The sequence below is a fragment of the Rhamphochromis longiceps genome, linkage group LG10, assembly GCF_057381845.1.
Source record: "Rhamphochromis longiceps isolate RC_006_pf linkage group LG10, R_longiceps_female_GT1.1, whole genome shotgun sequence".
Lineage (NCBI taxonomy): Eukaryota > Metazoa > Chordata > Actinopteri > Cichliformes > Cichlidae > Rhamphochromis > Rhamphochromis longiceps.
In genome coordinates this window covers 4,258,448-4,278,952 of record NC_140566.1, presented here as the reverse complement: position 1 = coordinate 4,278,952, position 20,505 = coordinate 4,258,448, and the positions used below count along the sequence as shown (strand labels likewise).

Sequence of the window (20,505 nt, the reverse complement as noted above, 5' to 3'; positions counted from 1 at the left end):
GAAAGTTCTCAGTCTTATCAGAATGTGGATTACATTTCAGCTGACCATGGCCAAAAGTCATCCCTGACTTACCTGGTTCTTTTTGATATACTGCTGTACGCTCTGGAGGTTGTTTCCATAATCCTTACAAGTAGCTAAAGGAAGCCTCTCCTGAATCCACAGCTGCCAAACAACCACAGTGGGGTTATTAAATATTTCAGAAGGCATGTTTACGATCAAACGTAGACCAAACACGGAAGCGATGGCAAAGACATGATATATTTACTTTGCAAATTTTGAATATGAAAAAGCAATTATGTGTGATGATATTGTAACAACCATACTGGCACATTTTATAAGCAGTGTTTAAATTTAAGACAAAATATATGAAACAAGAAGAGGAGGGACTCACTATCTCATCTTCCAGGTCCTGGGCGACTTGATGCATCTCTTTGGAAGCCAGCAGGATGCGGCGTCGCTCCTTCAGGGGCTCGATGAGGCGGACTATACGGGTCTCCACTTCGCCTGACTGCTCGCCGACCTCCTTGTCACCTGCCATCAGCCCTCGCTGGGGTAGGCAGAGCCCCTGCAAGCTTCCAAGCTCTCCCACATCCTTGTAAAAGTCCCCTATCTGAGACTCCATAGCCTTCACCGGATAGAAAGGAAAGGTCATGTTACAACCATATGAAGGATGGACAAACACAGCACGTCAGCTGTTTCCCTAACAGAACATTTCAGGGTTATATAACAGGTGCATTTTTGAATGCCTCTGAACCCCATGTTTGAGAGCAGGCCACTACAAGGGCCGCTGTGGGCTATTTATTGAAAATTTTCAACTATACAGAAAAATGTTGCAATTTAAGCCAAACTATACAAGAAGGCTCCACACTTCAGTGGAAATATGCACCTACATCCAAGGTGGTGTTAACCAATAATAATTAATTACAGCTTTCTTGATATGTTAAACACATTTGGTTGAATTTTATGTTGCGCTGGTTTAAGAGACAAGTTCAGACCAAGAGGAGGGCCTTGGGACTTGCCTGAAATTTCTGGAGCTGTTCATTGAAGGTTGGCAGGTGGTGTGCCTGTTCCAGCTGGGGGGGCTGCTGCTCCAGGTGGGAGAGCTGATTGTCGAGGTCTGAGTAGCTCTTCACTGCTGGCTCGGGTTTGTTATTTTCAAAGAGCTGGCGGGCCTTGGCCTTGGTCGTGGTCTCCAGGTCAGACCAGCACTCCCTAATCTCCTCCAGCTTCTGCTGCACCACTGAACGGAGCTCAGGTTTCTCCTGGATCAGCTCCTGACCTTCCTGCAGAAAGAAAGTGCAAGTGTTAGGGTAGGTTTTTAGAGAATGGTGCATAGTCGTGAAGTTTTATTAAAATTACATTATGTGTGGCACTGTCACTTCCTGGCCAAGTGATTTTGTTGCTTCTCGCTCTTGCACTCCTTTAATGTCAGGTTTTGCTTCAATGGAAGGCTCCTACAGATCGCCTTGCTTGCTACTAGAAATCTATAAGTTGCACGATGCTGCAAACAACTGTCAATTCAATTCAGTTCAATTTTATTTATACGTCACCAAATCACCAAATTCATCAGACTTGACATGTATCGTAAATCAACTTTCCTTTTGAAAGCATTTTTTTCATGAACCTTTTATTGATTCATTTCACCAAATGAATATTTAGAATTGAATAAACACACTAAGCCACAAACCTATAGATCCTTTTCCCAAGTCTGTATGCATTCTTGTATTTTAGGAAGGAGCTGGGAGAACAACAGATAGAAAGTGAGTGGCTAAATTTGGTTTTGTCCCCAAAATAGCTCAGCACGACAGAGCTCCACGCCAAGGCTGCAGCCCCCCGCTTGCAGAGAGGCAGGTGTACGGAGCAAAGTTTGGCCTTGGGCTGACCTAAAAATGGTATATGGCAAGTCTGATAAACCCCCGTTCCGCCCTTCGCTCATACTCCTCTTCTCTCCCCTAAATATTTGAGCTCTGTTCATGACATGATGTGGATGAGGAGATTTGATGAGATCAAAGCTTGTGGTGACAAAGCTTTGTGTCAGTTCTTCCCTAGAATAGATAATTACCAGTCTCCAACTACAGTGAGACTTAGGGGAGTAGGAGGCGTTTTCCTTCTATGACAAGGTACTCCTTCGTGATTTGAAGCACCAGAAAATGCTGCACTTTTTAAGGAAACGTCCTGTTCTGGCTTGCTCTGGATGATGCATTGCTTATTTACTTCCGTCCTATTATCACATCAGCCATGTGTATGGTGGGGTGCATCTTCTAAATCCTGCTTCTCTCATTTATCTTTCACAGAGTTGAACCTATATCCTATGGCTTTCATAATGCAGTGCTGCATTCCTTCTTTTGGCACAGTCTGCTAAACTGCTGCTAGCGCTCACTCGCTCACATCCCTCGCTCTCCCTCTCATAATGCAGAGCCAGCAGAAAGCAGGTCTTTCTCACTCTCTTTTCTCTTGGCTTTACTGACACACAGAGTGAGGCAGAAGGAGAAGAAATCAGAGAGGGGGTGGACAAAGGAGATGAGAAAAGGCAGACTAAAGGAAGAAGGGAATCGAGAAGAGAAAGAATCAAAGGTTTATGGTGCATACAGCCCAGGCACAGTCAGATCCAAAGGGTATCTGTGAAGGGAATTTTTGGAGGCCATCGTAGCTGACATAGTACCATATTTTAATGGCTACCACAAATAAATCACGCCATTATGGCAGCATTGTGTTGCCAAATTCTGCAGGCTTCCATTTAAAGCTGATGCAGCATAATTCAAAAGTGGGTGGGATTAAAGAGCTTGTTTCATTCCACTTGCAAAAACAACAGTGTATTCACACCACACAGATCGATGCACTGTAGGTGTGAATACACTCTTCTGCTCTGCAACTTGGACTATTATCTGCTGAACACCTGCCGCTAATGAATCTTTAAAAAATTACTTATTGTACAATTGTGGTTAAAAAGTGCATGAATTTTGGCCAGTTTACCCACTGTAGAGTCCACATGTCATGTTCAGACCAGTAAAACAGATTATGTAAGACTAGAAGAAACATATGCGAGAACAAAAACAAAGATTTGTTATTCTGTTCAACAGTCACCTCAAGGTAGACCCTACAAGCGCTTAAATTCAGTGAATTCCAGCAATTCACTGAATTCAAGCGCTTAATTTGAGATTACATTATTAACTGTTAATAGTGTGGCAAATCATCACTATTCAATTCAATTCAGTTTTATTTCTATAGCACCAAATCACAACAACAGTTGCCTCAAATCACTTTATATTGTAAGGCAGACCCTACAATAACACATACAGAGAGAAAAGCAACAATCATATGACCCCCTATGAGCAAGCACTTTGGCAACAGTGGGAAGGAAAAACTCCATTTTAACAGGAAGGAACCTCCGACAGAACCAGGCTCAGGGAGGGGCAGGGTAAATGCCCCTTAAGTAGTTTTATTCAGTCTTATATAAGCATATGGGACATGTATTAAGAAATTATATATGCTGAGCCTTTAATGTGGTACAAGATGGCAGTGTGACTTCCTCTAATGTATGGTTTGGAGATGGTGGCACTGACTAAAAGACTGGAGGTGGCAGAGTGGAAGATGTTAAGATTTTCACTGCGAGTGACCAGGATGGACAAGGTTAGAAATGAATACATCACACTGATGGCTCAGTGGCTTTTGAGATAAACTTTGAGAGGCAAGGCTGAGATGGGCTTTAATGTGATTTTCACTTTCCACTGTTGCCATTTGTAAAATTGAATTTGACGCCCTTGACCTCTAAAATAGGTAAACAATTAGAAAAAAGGTCAAGACTTGGATGATTACTTAGTTAAAGGGGCTAGTGGAGTTTCCATATGGAGAAATCTGGCTAGAGAATACAATATGAAGAATGATTGAGTTAATCTGAATATTTGTGTTAGCACAAATACACAGAAAAATGTGCAATAATTTGTCCAAATATTGGGCAAAGAAGATCATGTCTTCCTTTGGAAAGCAATCTGCTGTGCATGTATAGAACATGTGTATCCATACAAACTAAAAAGGTGTATAATAAGAATAAGTGAGCTCTGTATCCGTAAAAGAGTTAGAGTTGCTAACACAAAGCAGATTGATGGATGTACTAAAAGAACACGTTACTGGCTCAGGTTGACCCTAAAGCCAGAATTGTCTTTGCCATATATGTGATTTCTTTTAATCTAGCAAGATCACCATAGTAACTTGTGCTGAACACACAACCTCGTCTGGAGCTGGTTATGTTCAGGATTTTTGCTGTTTTCTGTCGGTTCATATGCTTCATACCTGAGGAGGAGGAAAGCCATGCGGCAATTTTACAACATGCAAACTGTATGTTTTCTTAATGTACAACTCTAATCTGCTTCCTGTAGTGTAGCTAACTAGTCTATTAGTAGGTTACTTGTGACAAAGAACATAAATAATATTAGTTTCACCTTAATCTGGCAACAGACAGGAAAATGCCACAGAGGAATGGACTGAATGTCCTAAATGTCTAAATATGTTTCAAGTTTCAGATCTGTAAAGGACTGGTGAACAGCAGTCACAAGTCATAAAATAAATATATTAACTCAATAATTCAGAAGATTAATGGTTCTTTTGCAACATCACTAACTGATGTAATTGCAGGCACAAAACTCTTATCGCCTTTTGCCATTTTATTTTTTACGTTCTTTATTCAACTTTCTCATCGATTTCTCTAACGATTTCACTCAGTGCAGCAGACAACATTCAATCTGTCCATTCTGTGCAAAGGATGAGTGAAATGACATGTCAAATGCCCACTTACTGTATATGTGACAGTGCGCAAATCCTGAGGCAGCCAGCCTGGTTTAAAAGCATGGCTTTGAGCCACTTTTACGTTTTGTGAATCAGGTAAAGCAAAGAAAGCTTGGCCATGTTGACCAGGTGGAAAACAGGGAGATAAACAAGGGGAAGACATGCAGAAAAGGGCCACGCGTTAAACCCGAACCCAGGCCGCTGCACTCCATTTGTGTGGCAGATGGTCCCCAGCTCACCCACAGGGCCAAACCGGCTCCCTGCATGTGCAAGCCTTTGACTTGGATCAAATGAACCAGTGTAGTACAGATATAAAAGTGTAAAGAGCCTGTAGGGTTGACACAAGATTATACATGCCTCTCAAATCTATTTTACAAATAGCGAGCAAACAGAACAGAAGCCAGAAAATGAATTAGTGCCTATTGGTAGGCTTTTTATCACATAAAATAACCAATCAATACAGTGAGTTTGATGAGCTTTCATTAGCTTATGCTTAAAACACAACCTCATCTGGAAAATCCCTGATGTTCCATTCAGAGTTTCAATTTAAAATAATCTATAAGTACCACATTTGCACCTACTTTTATCCTGGAAATATGTTCTAAGAAAAATAAATATTCTTTCCTGAGAGAGTATATTTAATACATTCATCGAGGTGTATGTTGGTAATACCACTGAATAATACCATGCGGTGCAAACTCTGTAAGCCAAGAGTGTTTTACTTTGGTTGAAATGCAACTGATAAAAGAAAGTTTTAAACCAGCTTCCTGGTTTAAACCGCCTGTTTGACTCGGTGTGTCTTCTGCATGGAGTTTGTAAGTTCTCCCTTTTGCCTGCACAGGTTCTCTCCAAGTAGTCTGGCTCCTCATGCAGTTCAGACAAGCTTTTGAAGGTAACTGATGATTCTTAATTGGTTTACACTGGGTCTTTAGATTTAGCAGATTGTGAGTGTGTGTCTGTCTGAAATATACACTGGTGACCTGTCAAGGCTCATTTAGGCTCAGTCAGAATCAGAATACTTTAAGAATAATATTAATACTTTAATAATCCCTAAGGAAGCCCCCATGTAGCCCAAAAAAACAATATGTAAATGGATGGATTTTAGGAGGCTGTTTATTAGTAAGAATATTCAGTCAGTAACCAAAAATGTATGCTATTCCAAATCTTCTCCATTATGCCATGTAACAGTGTTATTCTCAATGGACTTAGTAGTTTTTGATAATTATCTGTAGCACGTTTATAGTTTGTAGAGCCCTAAAACAGCAGAACTGAGTGCACAATGAGTAGTAAAATAAATAGATTAAGTTAGCAGAGTCTGAAGCCTAGCTTAACAAGGAATATTGATAACCACCAATGTGATCCCAGTCATCTCTGACTGGGTTTTGAGGTTTTTGTTGAGTCAGCTACAGAAACAAGAAGCATGGCTATGTTGAACCTGTCAAACTGAAATGTGATTAAAAAAATGAATGAATTCATTAAAAAGTGACATAATGCTAAGATAGCAGTAAATCTGAAGTTGTGTTAAGGCTAATGAAGACTATACTAAAGTAAATACTAGCATGTAACAGTGCTGGGAAGCATATCATTTTTTCAAATATCATTGAGCAAACAGAAGACAGAATGTGACAGTTCACGACATCAACACACAAACATCTGTGAAAAATGAAAATCTAATATTTGCATATTTACAAAAGTATAAGGCCAAACAGGATGTTGGGTGATCCTAGCTTGCCAAAAAAACATTACAAGCTGGAAGGGACTCTGTTGCTACATTCAAGAACAGTAAAAACAGATGGAGGATGACAAAAATAACTTGTGACCAATAGAGGACATGTGTTTGTTGTTTTGTTTTGTCTTTTTCTTTTTTAAATTGCACCTTAACTTAATTTCTAGACTTGTTGCTTCTGTGCTAGGCTGTCACTGTGGGAGGGCCTCATATAACTATCTCACAGAGCTAGATAACCAAAACTGTCAAAGATACCATGTTACTCAGTGGTAACAGGTGTTTTTAGCAGTGACAGAAACATTTTGGCCACACAGTTTCTACTGAAAAGCACAATAGGCACCCAGTTAAAAATTTAAATTGTAGTAAATGGTAAATGGCCTGTATTTATATAGCGCTTTTACTAGTCCCTAAGGACCCCAAAGCGTTTTACATATCCAGTCATCCACCCATTCACGCACACATTCACACACTGGTGATGGCAAGCTACATTGTAGCCACAGCCACCCTGGGGCGCACTGACAGAGGCGAAATTGTAGTACAGCATGAGACCTACTTGACCGCCCAGCTGTCAGTAAACAGTCTTGACATTTGGTTATTGAACACTGTGCTATTAAATAAATCCGTATGAAATATTGTTTAACTCTTGATTTGGATAAAATGTTTCTTGGTCTGCAGCCGTCCTTCAGGGCAATCAAGGCAAGCAGTATTTACTTGTCAAATCTAAAATTAGAGATTATTTAAAAAGAAAGTATTGCAGTCTCTCCTTTCTCCTCAGGCAGTGCTTTCATAAAACTTCTGTCCTGTTTAGATCCATTCTTTACATTACTGCCATCTCATGGCTGCAGTTGGAAAGCTCGGCACTTGGCTTGTGTTGTGCTCATAGGAAACTGCGGCTGTCTCTGTTTCACCGGCATGTCAGTCTCCTTAACAGTGACATGAGCTGGGTAAGATGAGCTCTTTTCTGGTGGTTTGCGGATGCACTTTGGATAAACCTCTAGTCTTTCATGGTAAACTGATGGGAGATCATCATGAGTTGGAAGCTGCCACTGGCTCTGTTTCCACTGCTCTGAAATCAGCTATGACCAGCACTTTTTTGCTGAAACAGAACTAGCATTAGCAAGTAAACAAGCTTCTGTTACTTAGCATAGTAACAGATGAGTTTCTTCTTGCTAACCACTTTGACCAACACGCGTAAAGACTGAGATTAGCAATTCCTTTAAAAAGTGTGCGTGTTAGTCCCCATGGGGAAATAGTTCCTCTGCATTTAACCCATTCAGTACATTAGCTAAGACACTTCTGACGATAATGAAGAGGGGAAGGCATCTGGTCTAAAAACGGGCAAGGTAATCAGTGCAGGCACAGCAGCACTTTCAGATTAACATCTATGAGAAATCACTTGACTGAATGTAAAGCAGTTAACCAGCTGTTTTGCCAACACTCCACCTTCATTTTTAATCCACCTGTAGATATTGACAGTAAACCATGTCACAAACTGCTCGAGCTTGTTAATTAGCAGATTTTCTTTTGTTATTAATATATCTTAATGCACTTTTATTTTTAAATCATCTGCTTCTGAGCTAATTAACAACTTTTTTAGAGATATATGGTCCAACCACAAAAACGATTTACAGGATATGGTGAATGGTAAATGGCCTGCATTTGTATAGCGCTTTACTCAGTCCCTAAGGACCCCAAAGCGCTTCACACTACATTCAGTCATCCACCCATTCACACACACATTCACACACTGGCAATGGCAAGCTACATTGTAGCCACAGCTGCCCTGGGGCACACCTACAGAGGCAAGGCTGCCGGACACTGGCGCCACCAGTACGCCCTCTGACCACCACCAGTACGCATATGTTGATATGCTGATGATGATTACGAATATAACATAGTTAAAAAATATCAAATTAATTAATAGTTAAAATGTGCAGCAGTATTCCATTTAACACTGATGGGGAGCATTTTTCTGCAGAATAATTATTTTACTTTTGATATTTTATGCACAGTTTTCCAATAACACAGTTTTATGTGTACGGAGGTGCAGTGTTGGGAAGGCTACTTTTAAAATGTATTCCACCACAGATTACAGATTACATGCCCCAAAATGTATTTTGTAACATATTCGGTTACGTTACTCAATGAGAGTAACGTATTCTGAATACTTTGGATTACTTAATATATCATCATGCTTTTTACAACTACATGAATGTCCTATTGCTGTGTGATTTATTACTATTACTGAAGGTTACTCTCCATACCAACACCAACTAGATGTTTAAATTTTAATATACAGTGGGGCAAAAAAGTATTTAGTCAGCCACTGATTGTGCAAGTTCCCCCACCTAAAATGATGACAGAGGTCAGTAATTTGCACCAGAGGTACACTTCAACTGTGAGAGACAGAATGTGAAAAAAAAAAAATCCATGAATCCACATGGTAGGATTTGTAAAGAATTTATTCGTAAATCAGGGTGGAAAATAAGTATTTGGTCAATAACAAAAATACAACTCAATACTTTGTAACATAACCTTTGTTGGCAATAACAGAGGTCAAACGTTTACTATAGGTCTTTACCAGGTTTGCACACACAGTAGCTGGTATTTTGGCCCATTCCTCCATGCAGATCTTCTCGAGAGCAGTGATGTTTTGGGGCTGTCGCCGAGCAACACGGACTTTCAACTCCCGCCACAGATTTTCTATGGGGTTGAGGTCTGGAGACTGGCTAGGCCACTCCAGGACTTTCAAATGCTTCTTACGGAGCCACTCCTTTGTTGCCCGGGCGGTGTGTTTTGGATCATTGTCACGTTGGAAGACCCAGCCTCGTTTCATCTTCAAAGTTCTCACTGATGGAAGGAGGTTTTGGCTCAAAATCTCACGATACATGGCCCCATTCATTCTGTCCTTAACACGGATCAGTCGTCCTGTCCCCTTGGCAGAAAAACAGCCCCATAGCATGATGTTTCCACCCCCATGCTTCACAGTAGGTATGGTGTTCTTGGGATGCAACTCAGTATTCTTCTTCCTCCAAACACGACGAGTTGAGTTTATACCAAAAAGTTCTACTTTGGTTTCATCTGACCACATGACATTCTCCCAATCCTCTGCTGTATCATCCATGTGCTCTCTGGCAAACTTCAGACGGGCCTGGACATGCACTGGCTTCAGCAGCGGAACACGTCTGGCACTGCGGGATTTGATTCCCTGCCGTTGTAGTGTGTTACTGATGGTGACCTTTGTTACTTTGGTCCCAGCTCTCTGCAGGTCATTCACCAGGTCCCCCCGTGTGGTTCTGGGATCTTTGCTCACCGTTCTCATGATCATTTTGACCCCACGGGATGAGATCTTGCGTGGAGCCCCAGATCGAGGGAGATTATCAGTGGTCTTGTATGTCTTCCATTTTCTGATGATTGCTCCCACAGTTGATTTTTTCACACCAAGCTGCTTGCCTATTGTAGATTCACTCTTCCCAGTCTGGTGCAGGTCTACAATACTTTTCCTGGTGTCCTTCGAAAGCTCTTTGGTCTTGGCCATGGCGGAGTTTGGAGTCTGACTGTTTGAGGCTGTGGACAGGTGTCTTTTATACAGATGATGAGTTCAAACAGGTGCCATTCATACAGGTAACGAGTGGGGGACAGAAAAGCGTCTTACAGAAGACGTTACAGGTCTGTGAGAGCCAGAGATTTTCCTTGTTTGAGGTGACCAAATACTTATTTTCCACCCTGATTTACGAATCAATTCTTTATAAATCCTACCATGTGGATTCATGGATTTTTTTTTCACATTCTGTCTCTCACAGTTGAAGTGTACCTCTGGTGCAAATTACTGACCTCTGTCATCATTTTAAGTGGGGGAACTTGCACAATCGGTGGCTGACTAAATACTTTTTTGCCCCACTGTAAATGAGTAACAGTAGGGTGGACATTAGGTAAGGCTGCACTTTTTGCAGTGATCTCATATAGAAAACTACTCCGTGCAAATATAAAACAGGTCCGCGGCTCCGAACCGTAGTAAAGGGACCTCTGGCTAATACGTCGGGTTTTGTGTCGTAACCGAAAACGAGCTTTACTTTGTTGTCTGTGTCAACTTTGCTAGCAAGAGACAGAGAGAGGTGTTGAAAGGCTGCTGCAACGGAACTTATTGTTTCGGAGGAAAACACGAACACAGCCAACAGTCGAGTCTTAACGACTTACTTACAGCTGGGCTCGTCAGGCTCTCTTTTTGGCTGCAGTGGTTATTATTATATTTACATGCTTCCAGCTCCCAACTCGTATTTTTCAACTCTCCTTTTTTTTTTTGCACATAACGGGTATAGGGCTATGCCTGTAACACTCTGCTCATATTGCCTTCATATTAAATTGTTTTTTGAATAATAATTTTAAACATTATTTATCCACGTCATTATGCAGGACGCAAGTCGAGGTGACATGGGCCACGAGATTGAAACACAGACATTCGAGCCTCTTATTATTATTAGTGTTTTGTTTGGGTTTCCACCAGTGTGTAATTACCAATAATAGAGAGGGCACAGCCTAACATGTGAAACAGGAAAAGAATGTAATCTATTATTTCAACAAAGTAACTGTAATGGAATACAGTTACTCATATTTTGTCTTTTAAATACGTAATGCCAGTACATGTATTCCGTTACTCCCCGACACTGCTGAGGTGTTGTCATGATCTTTTATTGCTTCTTTTCCTAAATAGATTGTTTGAAAAATTCAAGTTCAAGTTCAAATTTTATTCGCCACATGCAGTGGCAGGTTACCCTGCAGTAGAATGAACCCGCCCCCGACCTAACACACACAACATAGAGCACGTGACCAGCAACAGGGTTGGGTAGGGGATAAGGAGTAATCCCAGGCAACACAGCAGCCATCCTGCCACTGCGCCGACTCTCCAGCGCGGGCCCAGACCTGCCTCGTGCTCCCAGGAGGCAACAAGCATCGAAGGCAATTCTTCCACCCATTGTCGCTGTCAGCCAATAGGGTACAATTTTTAATAAAATACTAGATATTTATTTGTCTAGATAAGTAATAACACTTTACAATTCTTCAGCGAGGAAGGACTGCAGAAAGGCAGGCAGCACAAATGGTATGCTTGAATCTGATCCAACTTAAATTGTTGTGGAAGATGTTTTTGTCTGTTTGGGAGCTGGTGCAAGTTGTCTCTGCTTGCCATTCTGTAAAGTCACATGCCACTGCCACAATGATATATCAGCACCACTACTTTATATGTTAAGTAAGTAACAAAATAAGATAACAATATCTATGCTAAGGTTAAAAAGCCAACTCTTCATGAAATTATTCCAAATTTATTTATATAACCCCGGAATTAATTAATGGATGGTCCAAACAAAAAACAGTATTTCCCATGATCTCCACAAAACTCCTGTTGAACCTGCTCTTTAAATTATGATTTTTGTTGTTGAGTATTGACAATGTCAAGCAAAGTACTTAAATGTTCTTATTATCAACAACTTTGACTCAAAATGAGCATTAAACTGATCCTACACTGAAAAAAAGGGATTGGCCATCTCTTGGATTTATGTAAGCATCTTGAGTGTATTTAACACAATTGCCTCATGCGTTCAAGTTAAGTGTAACTATATAGTGTAGAAACTACATGATATGCAGAGAGGGTAGATTAAATTGTCCATATCATGTTCAAGTGAAGTAAGTCAATAATATAGCAATGTTAAATCTCACGACACCGCACAGGATTTCAGTCTCACGCGCTTTGGATCGTGGTTTGAGGAAGGCGCCTCTTGGGTGGCTGTTACATTAAAAAAGTCTACCTTGTAAATTGAACACAAAAATTTCATGTTTCTGTCTTGAATGTAATTAAATCATGTAGGATCTGTATGAAATTCAACAACTTAATTTGTTCTTGTTGAGATAACATGATATAATCTAGTAAGAAATTCACAAGATCGCAAGAGATTTCAAACTGCAGGAAAATCACTGGAGTTATAAGAGGCAGACAACTACACACACACCACGTGTATGCTATTGCTATTTATTGTGGTTTAACCTGTCAAGGACAAAAAGGCACAGAAAATTCTGCATCAAGCCTTGAAATCATAGCTTTCCTGCTTTTTTTTTTTAAAGCAGCAGGTGGCATGGTGGTTAGCGCTGTTGCCTCACAGGAAGAAGGGCCTGGGTTCAAATCCACAATCTGGCTAGTTTGCATTGGTTTCTCTCTGGGTGTTCTGGTTTCCTCCCACAGTTAAAAGTCATGCAGTCGTTAGAATTAGGGTTAGGTTAATTGGATTCTAAATTACCTGTGAATATAAGTGCAAATGGTTGTTTGTGTCTATGTGATAGACTGGTAAGCTGTCCAGGGTGTACTCTGCCTCTTACCCTATCACTTCTGGGTTATGCCCCAGCCCCTCCTGCAACCTAGATAAAGATAGAAGGATGATAGTTGTTCAATAGATCCATTCATGTTAACCAGACTCTAAACTTTGTTGAACATTATGTAATATGAAGACAACATGTAGTATTTGAGTGACCAAGTAGTACTGGGTTAAAAGTTATTGAATAGTGTTGAGATAAAATGTCAAAATTACGAAGGATTAAAATATTCCAAGAGCTCACCTTACTTCATCTAAACATGTTTCAGTCGCGTTTTATCAACACAAAATGCACAGGTTTATTGAATATGAATAAGTTGTGTTGATTTAACTCAGTTGTTTAAGTTTCTGCCAAAGCAAAACAGTTGTGTGCAACCAATGTCCACTATTGAATTAAATAAATCCAACATGGATTTTTTTCAGTGTACCAATGAATGATGAATAGTAGCTTATACCCCTGTTACAGTCAGAAACCTTACTGTCCACACAGTGGGAAACAGTCTTTCATCATGTATCATTAAAAATCTGTAATCTGTCACTGAATCCAGTTCCCAACAGGTGCACAATACCTGAAAATAGTAGCCACAGGCAGGATAAGGACACTATTGGTTCTTCTGACTTGCCGTACTAATAAAAACAGCATTGTGTCTGAGCACGCCATGTTGGATTAAACAATCCAAGGAGCTTGAATGTAAAGCAGGCACATGAAATTGATCCATCACGTATGTTAAGATGTCTGAAGCAGTTTTGTCCAAGTGTTTTTTCCCCTGTTAGATCTCAATTGTTAAAAAAGGGGAGCTGCTGGAAATACTTGTATATTATCAATGTCCACTGTCTGTGAATATGACATATAAACAAATCTATGTTCATCTCAACTCACTGCAAAAATATACTGGGTACCAACCTTGAGCAAAACACAGATAACCAATTTGTTAGGTATCCATTTTTAGTTACCTAATTTGTGTCCGTTCAGTGATCTATGTTCTCCAGCTTGTTACTTCCACAGTGTTTGTTTACAATCCACTGACCCCTGAGCCCACAGCAAGACAAAGCACAAGGTCAGCTAGTATTCCACCCACTGTAAGAGAGAAACACCCACAGTTCCTCCACATATATGAGCCGACATGGATCTTTGTGGCTCTGCTGATTAAGTAATGTGAGAGAACAGAGGTAAGGCCTGATACAGGAACCCTTCCAAAAGGACGCAGAGTTCTCCGGTCCCAGCACAGCAACATCTTTTTTCTGTGTCTCTCAGGTAATGACAGAGATAGCATTGGGGTAGATTAAGAGGTAGATTAAACTGTCACTGTCGGGAACACAGGAAATCAAGGCAGTTAGCACATGTTAGACAGTTTTTATGGAGTAGCCATCTTCTGCGCTCTGTGTCAGTCCTTTCAGTTTTTCTGCTGTTTGGCACGAAAGGTTAAAAACAAATGCACTGATTTGGAAGAAAAGCAGTATCCTATTTCATTCTGTTTTCATTTTAGAGGTAAAAGTGGATTCACATTACAGGCACAACCAAGCAACAATCTACAAGGCTAATAAACTGCAGTTCTTCAAATAACCACTTGAAGCCAACTCCAAAGATGAGTCAACCCCCTTTGAGTCTTATGTTAAAAACACTCAACTTAACAGCAAAAATAAGCTCAACGGTACAAAAAAACAGTCTTATTAAAGATACAAGTAAGAAGACCAAATGTTCGTGAATGCCTCTCGTCCAAATATGGCCCCTTGTTGGCTCCAACAGAAACAAGATGGCAACAGCCAAAATGCTAAAATTAAGACTTCAAAAAGGGACATTGTATACCAGTGCTTGTGCCTTAATAATTATATCCATCCTTATATAAACTCAGTTGGCAGAACATCAAGTGTATTCCTTCATTCTAATGTAACAGTTTTCTATCCCAGTGGTGGACGAAATATATAATTTAACTGCAATGTAAGCTGATCACAAATGGTTCAAGATTTTACTGTATGTTTTAACTGTCTCACTTTATGTTCTACCTCCAGCTTGTGTAAAGCAGCTCATGAAAGCATAAATAAAATGAACAAAAACATTGCAGTGGCAGGTCCTGAGACATGTCCAGCCTAATCCTTTAACTGCCTCAGTGCTGTTTTTAAAACAATATTTGTATTCTAGTTACTGCAGTACCAGAATACATATATTGTGTTATAATTGTATCATTTATCAGTGTAGCTGCCAAATGACATTACACTAATAAATAACACATTTGAATACATAAAGATTGATTAAAAGACTTATCTTAGTTATCAAAACTATGTGTACTAGATATCACCAAATATGACAAATATTGTTATTAAAGGAGACATTAAATTTTAACAGGTTTACAAAGTTTTCTGCACAAATACAACAAATACAAATAATTGTTGTGTGTGTACCTATGGATTACACCTACAGGTGCTGCTCTGCCATAGAAACTCTCGGCACACAGTTTTTGTGTTGATGTTAACGCCAGCACCAATTTGGGGCTCTGAGTCAGCAAAGAGTTGGCAACTTCATGGTCTGCTGCTCTGTGGCTGAGTTATTAAATGTGGTTCCTAATTTCCTTCTCTCACCGCAACCGCTCGCGGCAGATGGCCCCGCCCCTCCCCGAGCCTGGTTCAGCCGGAGGTTTCTTCCTGTTAAAAGAGAGTTTTTCCTTCCCACTGTCGCCAAAGTGCTTCCAGCTGTGGAAATGGGACTGAAAACACCTGAATTCAAAGATTGAGATGTGTGGCAGAAAGGTGTTTGCAGTTCAGAAGCTGGAACCATTCACTACTAGCTAGAGACACTGAGTTAAACCCACTAAGTCAAGATTGAATGTACAGTTTTGGCAGAACAATATACAAACCAAAAAGGTAAATATGAAGGTCAAAACAGATTTGACAGAGCAAAAGGTCCAACACAGGGTTTCTATGGGGAGATCTCAGTTAAGCTGTAGCTGCCAACGTCTGTCTTGTAATCTGTTAACCAAATTTCTTTCTAATAAAGAGATACCACAACGACTCCTAAGTTGTATCTATTTGACAACATTAGGTCGTTTGAGTTGTGTTGTGACATTAATTGAGTCTTTTTGTAGAAATACATTTTTACAGTAGTTCACTGCTCAACTGGTAAGATCAGAAAAAATAGTGTCCTGCACTTCTACACCACAGTACATAACCCTAATGAGAACACAAGTGAGTGTGGCTGCTTGGATTCTCCAACTATCCCTGGTCCACAGCATCAACAACATCTCCAAAAAGCCTGATTACTAGAAATGTAAGTCCTACTATGTTTTTGTTAGTTTGCATCGTTATTGAACTACGCTAAGGTGTCTGTCTCAGTCTGAGGGTCTAGACTATAGCACAATGAACCTTAAAATGCATTTCACACATGGACAACCAAGATGGCTAATGAGGATTTCCTCATTATACCATTGTAAGATTTGTCTGCAAGGGTTGTGCTTACAATTGGTTACACTGTCACCCTATGAATATCTAATAATTCAATATATCCTACAAAAAAGCTCTAATAATTTAAAAGCAATTAATTTCTTTATGCATTCAATAAAAATGAATGACTTAAACATACTGAAAGGTAAATGTCTGAATTTCTCTTATTTATTTATTTCTACTGCAGATGAATATATTCACATAATCTGATAGAAGCAACTCATCTGCTGTGGACATCAAATAGTCAAAAACATTGCTGCCAGAACACCCGTTACACAATAAGAGACAAAGTAATGATGGTTTTTGTATGATAGGAAATGAGAAATCCGCTCATTAACCTTCCTTTTTTTCAGAATATGGAAAAAATAGTGATTAAAGTACTTAAAATGGAGCCCTTAGAAGACTGCAGTAGTTTCTGGATGACATTTTGCTAATGTTCATATGATGCTTGAGGGACAAACTACTGCCTGATTCAACCAGTTCACAGTGTTTGTGGATGGTCATCAATCTGAATGCATTAAATGACATCACTACACATGCACAGTGCATATGGAGTCAGAGTCAATAAAATAATTTAAGTATCAAACAGTGTTATACTGTACTCAAGACAAAAACTGTATCCAAAATATGTGCAAAACTGCAATTTATTCAAACTTTTTTCGTATTTACTACTAACATTTAAAATGTCACATATAATGTACCGGTGATTTAAACCAGCAGATTTCAATGCAGGCCTAGAGCACATCTAAGCTGAAAAACATTGTGTATGGATGGGATGTTGCTCTGTCAGGATTTCAGGAAAGCAAAGCATTATGGGAAAGCAGAACAAAAAAAATGATGTGAACTGACCCTATATCACTTGTGTCACATAAAATTAGTACATACAAGCAAGTTACAGTGTCTGCACTTTCTGCATGTGTGTCCATAACTGCTGCACATGTTTAAATGTCCTCTGTATGAATCACTGTAACCTCCATAACTGAGCAGGCTGGTCAAATGTCTGCATCAAGAGGCAAAAGAACCACAGGGATCACACCACCTGTGAATCTGAAAACAGCACAGCTACTGTAGCAATGTAACCTTGACACTGTAATTCAGGATGTCCCCAAGCTGAGTGATGACATGTCACCCACTTTCACCTATTCGATTTTACTGCCACCACACCCACCATCAACACCGTTTCTTTGTCACGTGCTCTCTTTGGCTCACGTGCTCTGCCTCTTTGACCTCCCCATCCCTCCCCCACTTTTCCACAAACAGCCCTCGATCACCTCCACTCACCTGTTCTATCTTGGCCAGCCATTCTTTATTGCGGGCCAGTTCTGCCATAAAGGCCTGGTGCTTCAGCCACTTCCTGTGTAGCTTTTGAGCTTCATCCCGCGCTGTGTCTCGGGCCATAAGCATCTTCTCTTCCACCCGCTGTCCCAATCACTGAACTAGAGGAGACAAAAATAGCCACTATCAGGAGCCCAATGCTCGAGCCAGCCCTTCTTCCCCCCTTTTCCACAGGACGTCCTGCCTACCTCCTCTACGCAAGAGCCACCCGCTCTGCTCTGCAGGGGCCTAGGTACCTGTGCTGTCACCACCCACCCCAGCCCCCACCAGGCACACTTTTCTGGGAAAAAAAAATCAAGATAAGCACCTCAGCAGCAATGGTAGCAATGGAAACACTCAAGCCCTTCCTTCGGGTTGCCCCTGGGTCCTCATGCCCTACCAATTCATGGTGTTGCGGTCCTGATGCTGCAGTGCCTGCTAGCCAGTCTCAGAGATGGCAAAAACAACCGGCTAAAAAGAAGAAATGCGCCAATTACAACACTGGTAAAGAATGACACGCACATCCAAGATTCCTCGCAGGTCGTGTGTTATCGTCTAGCTCCAAATGTCAGTTACAATCCAACCATCAGTGATGTGTGTGTAGCATAGCAGAATCCTTCAGCCGGGGCAAAACCTGACCATCCACCACTCGCCAGTCCCGGTCAATCTGTAGTCCTGTCTAATGATGCTGTAGACACAAGGAGGAGGAAGAGTTGGAGTGGGAGGAGCAGGGTGAATGGGATGCAGAGGCAGTGCAGAGGAGGCCGGATAACATAAGGTGTCCGCTCTTGAAATGCATCGTTCCTACCGCTGCAAGATGCACATGCAGGCTGGTGTGAGATAGTCCACTATTTTCTCTCCTCACTTCTCCTTCCTCAAGTCCCTGAACAGCTCAGCCGTGGTTGGTGCATGCTGCTGCAGTCCTTGCCTCTCAGCTACGCTTCTGTGTGTGTGTGTGCGTGAATGAGTGTGTGTGTGTGTGTGAGTGTCTGTGCAATCACAATCAGCACTGCAGTGCCGGAGCAGAGAGAGAGAGAGAGAGAGAGAGCCAGAATGAGAGAGAGGGAGGAGGAGAGGGAGGAGGAAAGGGAGACAGTGAGAGGAAATGGAGAAAGAGGGAGCGCCAGAGCAAAAAAAAAAAAAAGCATGGGAGAGCGAGTCAAAAGAGGAAAAAGATGATGTTAGTGGGGGGGAGAGGTGAAACAGAAAGAAGAGAGAGCCTGCGTCATCCCTCTGTGTCACCAGGGACATTTCTCTGCACTAGAAATGACTGCACTCGGAGTGGGAGCAGGGTTTGGGAAGGAGGGGGGAGGTGTCGTTTTAAAACAGCTGAATGAGAGGAAAGGAAGACGCATGCACACATGGTCCACGGTGCAGCTGACTGATTCCCATCACTGTTCATTTACTATCTGCAAGAGCACCTACATGCAAAACTTCCCCTGCAAATATGTCATTTAAATGCAAAGGGTTCACTCTTAAGTTAATATCACAGCCCCAGCTCTGAATTATAGATAGCTACATGCTATCACAATTACAGTTCATCTTTGCTGCAGCATTAGATTTCTTTTTAATGTTATTTAAAGATAACATTTTTGTCCGACCGAATCACCATGGCATTCAGTGGCATTTAAAGTTTCATGAGTGGAGGCTGAACTGGAGCACTGCCCCGATCTACCAAGTTCTGTGGTTCTGCTGGCATTTTGTTTTTGTGTTTAGTTCAATGGATTGTCTTCATTTTCTTGAACCAACTGACCGGGAATATTTCATAACTAATGAATACTACAACACAGTACATGAGGACAAGAACCAACGAACCAATGAAGCCAACTTCATCATATTTCAGCAGACCACACAAAAAGTACTTTACTTGTGAAACTTGCATTTACAAACCTTACTGTTGTTAAGATTTGCAGCATTATAAAACATGAATAATTTAGACTATTGTTCTAAGTGTACTAACAGCTGGTGATGTAGTGAATTTGAATTCAAGAATTTAAAACTAACCCATTTTGGATTAGGTCGCATGTCTTTGATATCAAATATCAAAGAGACAACGCTGACATAATGATTATGAAAAAGTCTGCATGAAAAAAATTGATACAGCATAGTATCGCAGTATTTTGCATGGCAATATGACTGCAATCGAATTGTTGAAGGTTTGCAAATAACTACAGTCTAATTTATAAATCCAGACAGATTGGCAACAATCAACAGTCTGAATGAGGTTTTGTCAATGAGCACTAGTCGCAGAACTTAACCTAACTGACTGCTAGCTGGTAATAATTAAATGTGAACTTCTGTCTATGCAGACAGCAACATTTAAGCAACATTTGGTGATTTATCACAGCTAATTGCTGTATTATCTGAAACACATTGCATGTAATTGCCAACTTGACCCCATTTAATTGCAGACAGATATCAGACTGATAGCAGACTGACTCCTGGCAACATATATGGCAGGTTTTAGTAGCAGTGTTGATATGCTTGACAATCTCATTTTGCTGCAAAATAAATTTGCCATTAAAAAAGCTGATAAATCACAATATACAGTATGTTATTACAATACTCTGAATATCACAAAATTGTTTAAAAATCCCATCCTCTAACAGGAACAATAGGCAGTTTTGTATCTTTAAAAAAACAGTTTAAGGAAGGAGCACGATCTGATATCCCTGTGTTGGTGTTCCGACACCATTGTAACATTGTTGGTGCAACTGACCAGTTACATTGACTGAGCATTCAGTTAGCATTAGCCAAGAAGTAAGAACTAATGTTATTGCAAACGATCACAAGCAAACCAATATGAGTAACCTAAGTTTGTCATGGTCCTTCAGTCCTTCTTGGCTTGTTTGTTTGTCTCTGTGTTCGAGAGCGGGACTCATCATGGGT

The 20,505-nt window shown here is 40.6% G+C and overlaps 1 protein-coding gene across 1 annotated transcript in view; it reads right to left on the bottom strand.

Annotated features, from left to right (window-relative positions):
- sptbn4a (spectrin, beta, non-erythrocytic 4a) overlaps positions 1-17,727 on the bottom strand; it is a 31,147-nt gene extending 13,420 nt beyond the window's left edge. The window contains exons 1-4 of the mRNA XM_085419922.1: positions 17,584-17,727; positions 1,020-1,283; positions 392-625; positions 73-162 (exon numbers count right to left, since the gene is read on the bottom strand). Of these exons, the coding sequence (XP_085276048.1) occupies positions 73-162; positions 392-625; positions 1,020-1,283; positions 17,584-17,706 (711 nt within the window). The 5' untranslated portion in view covers positions 17,707-17,727. The remainder of the gene's footprint in view (positions 1-72; positions 163-391; positions 626-1,019; positions 1,284-17,583) is intronic.
- Positions 17,728-20,505: the final 2,778 nt, after the last annotated feature.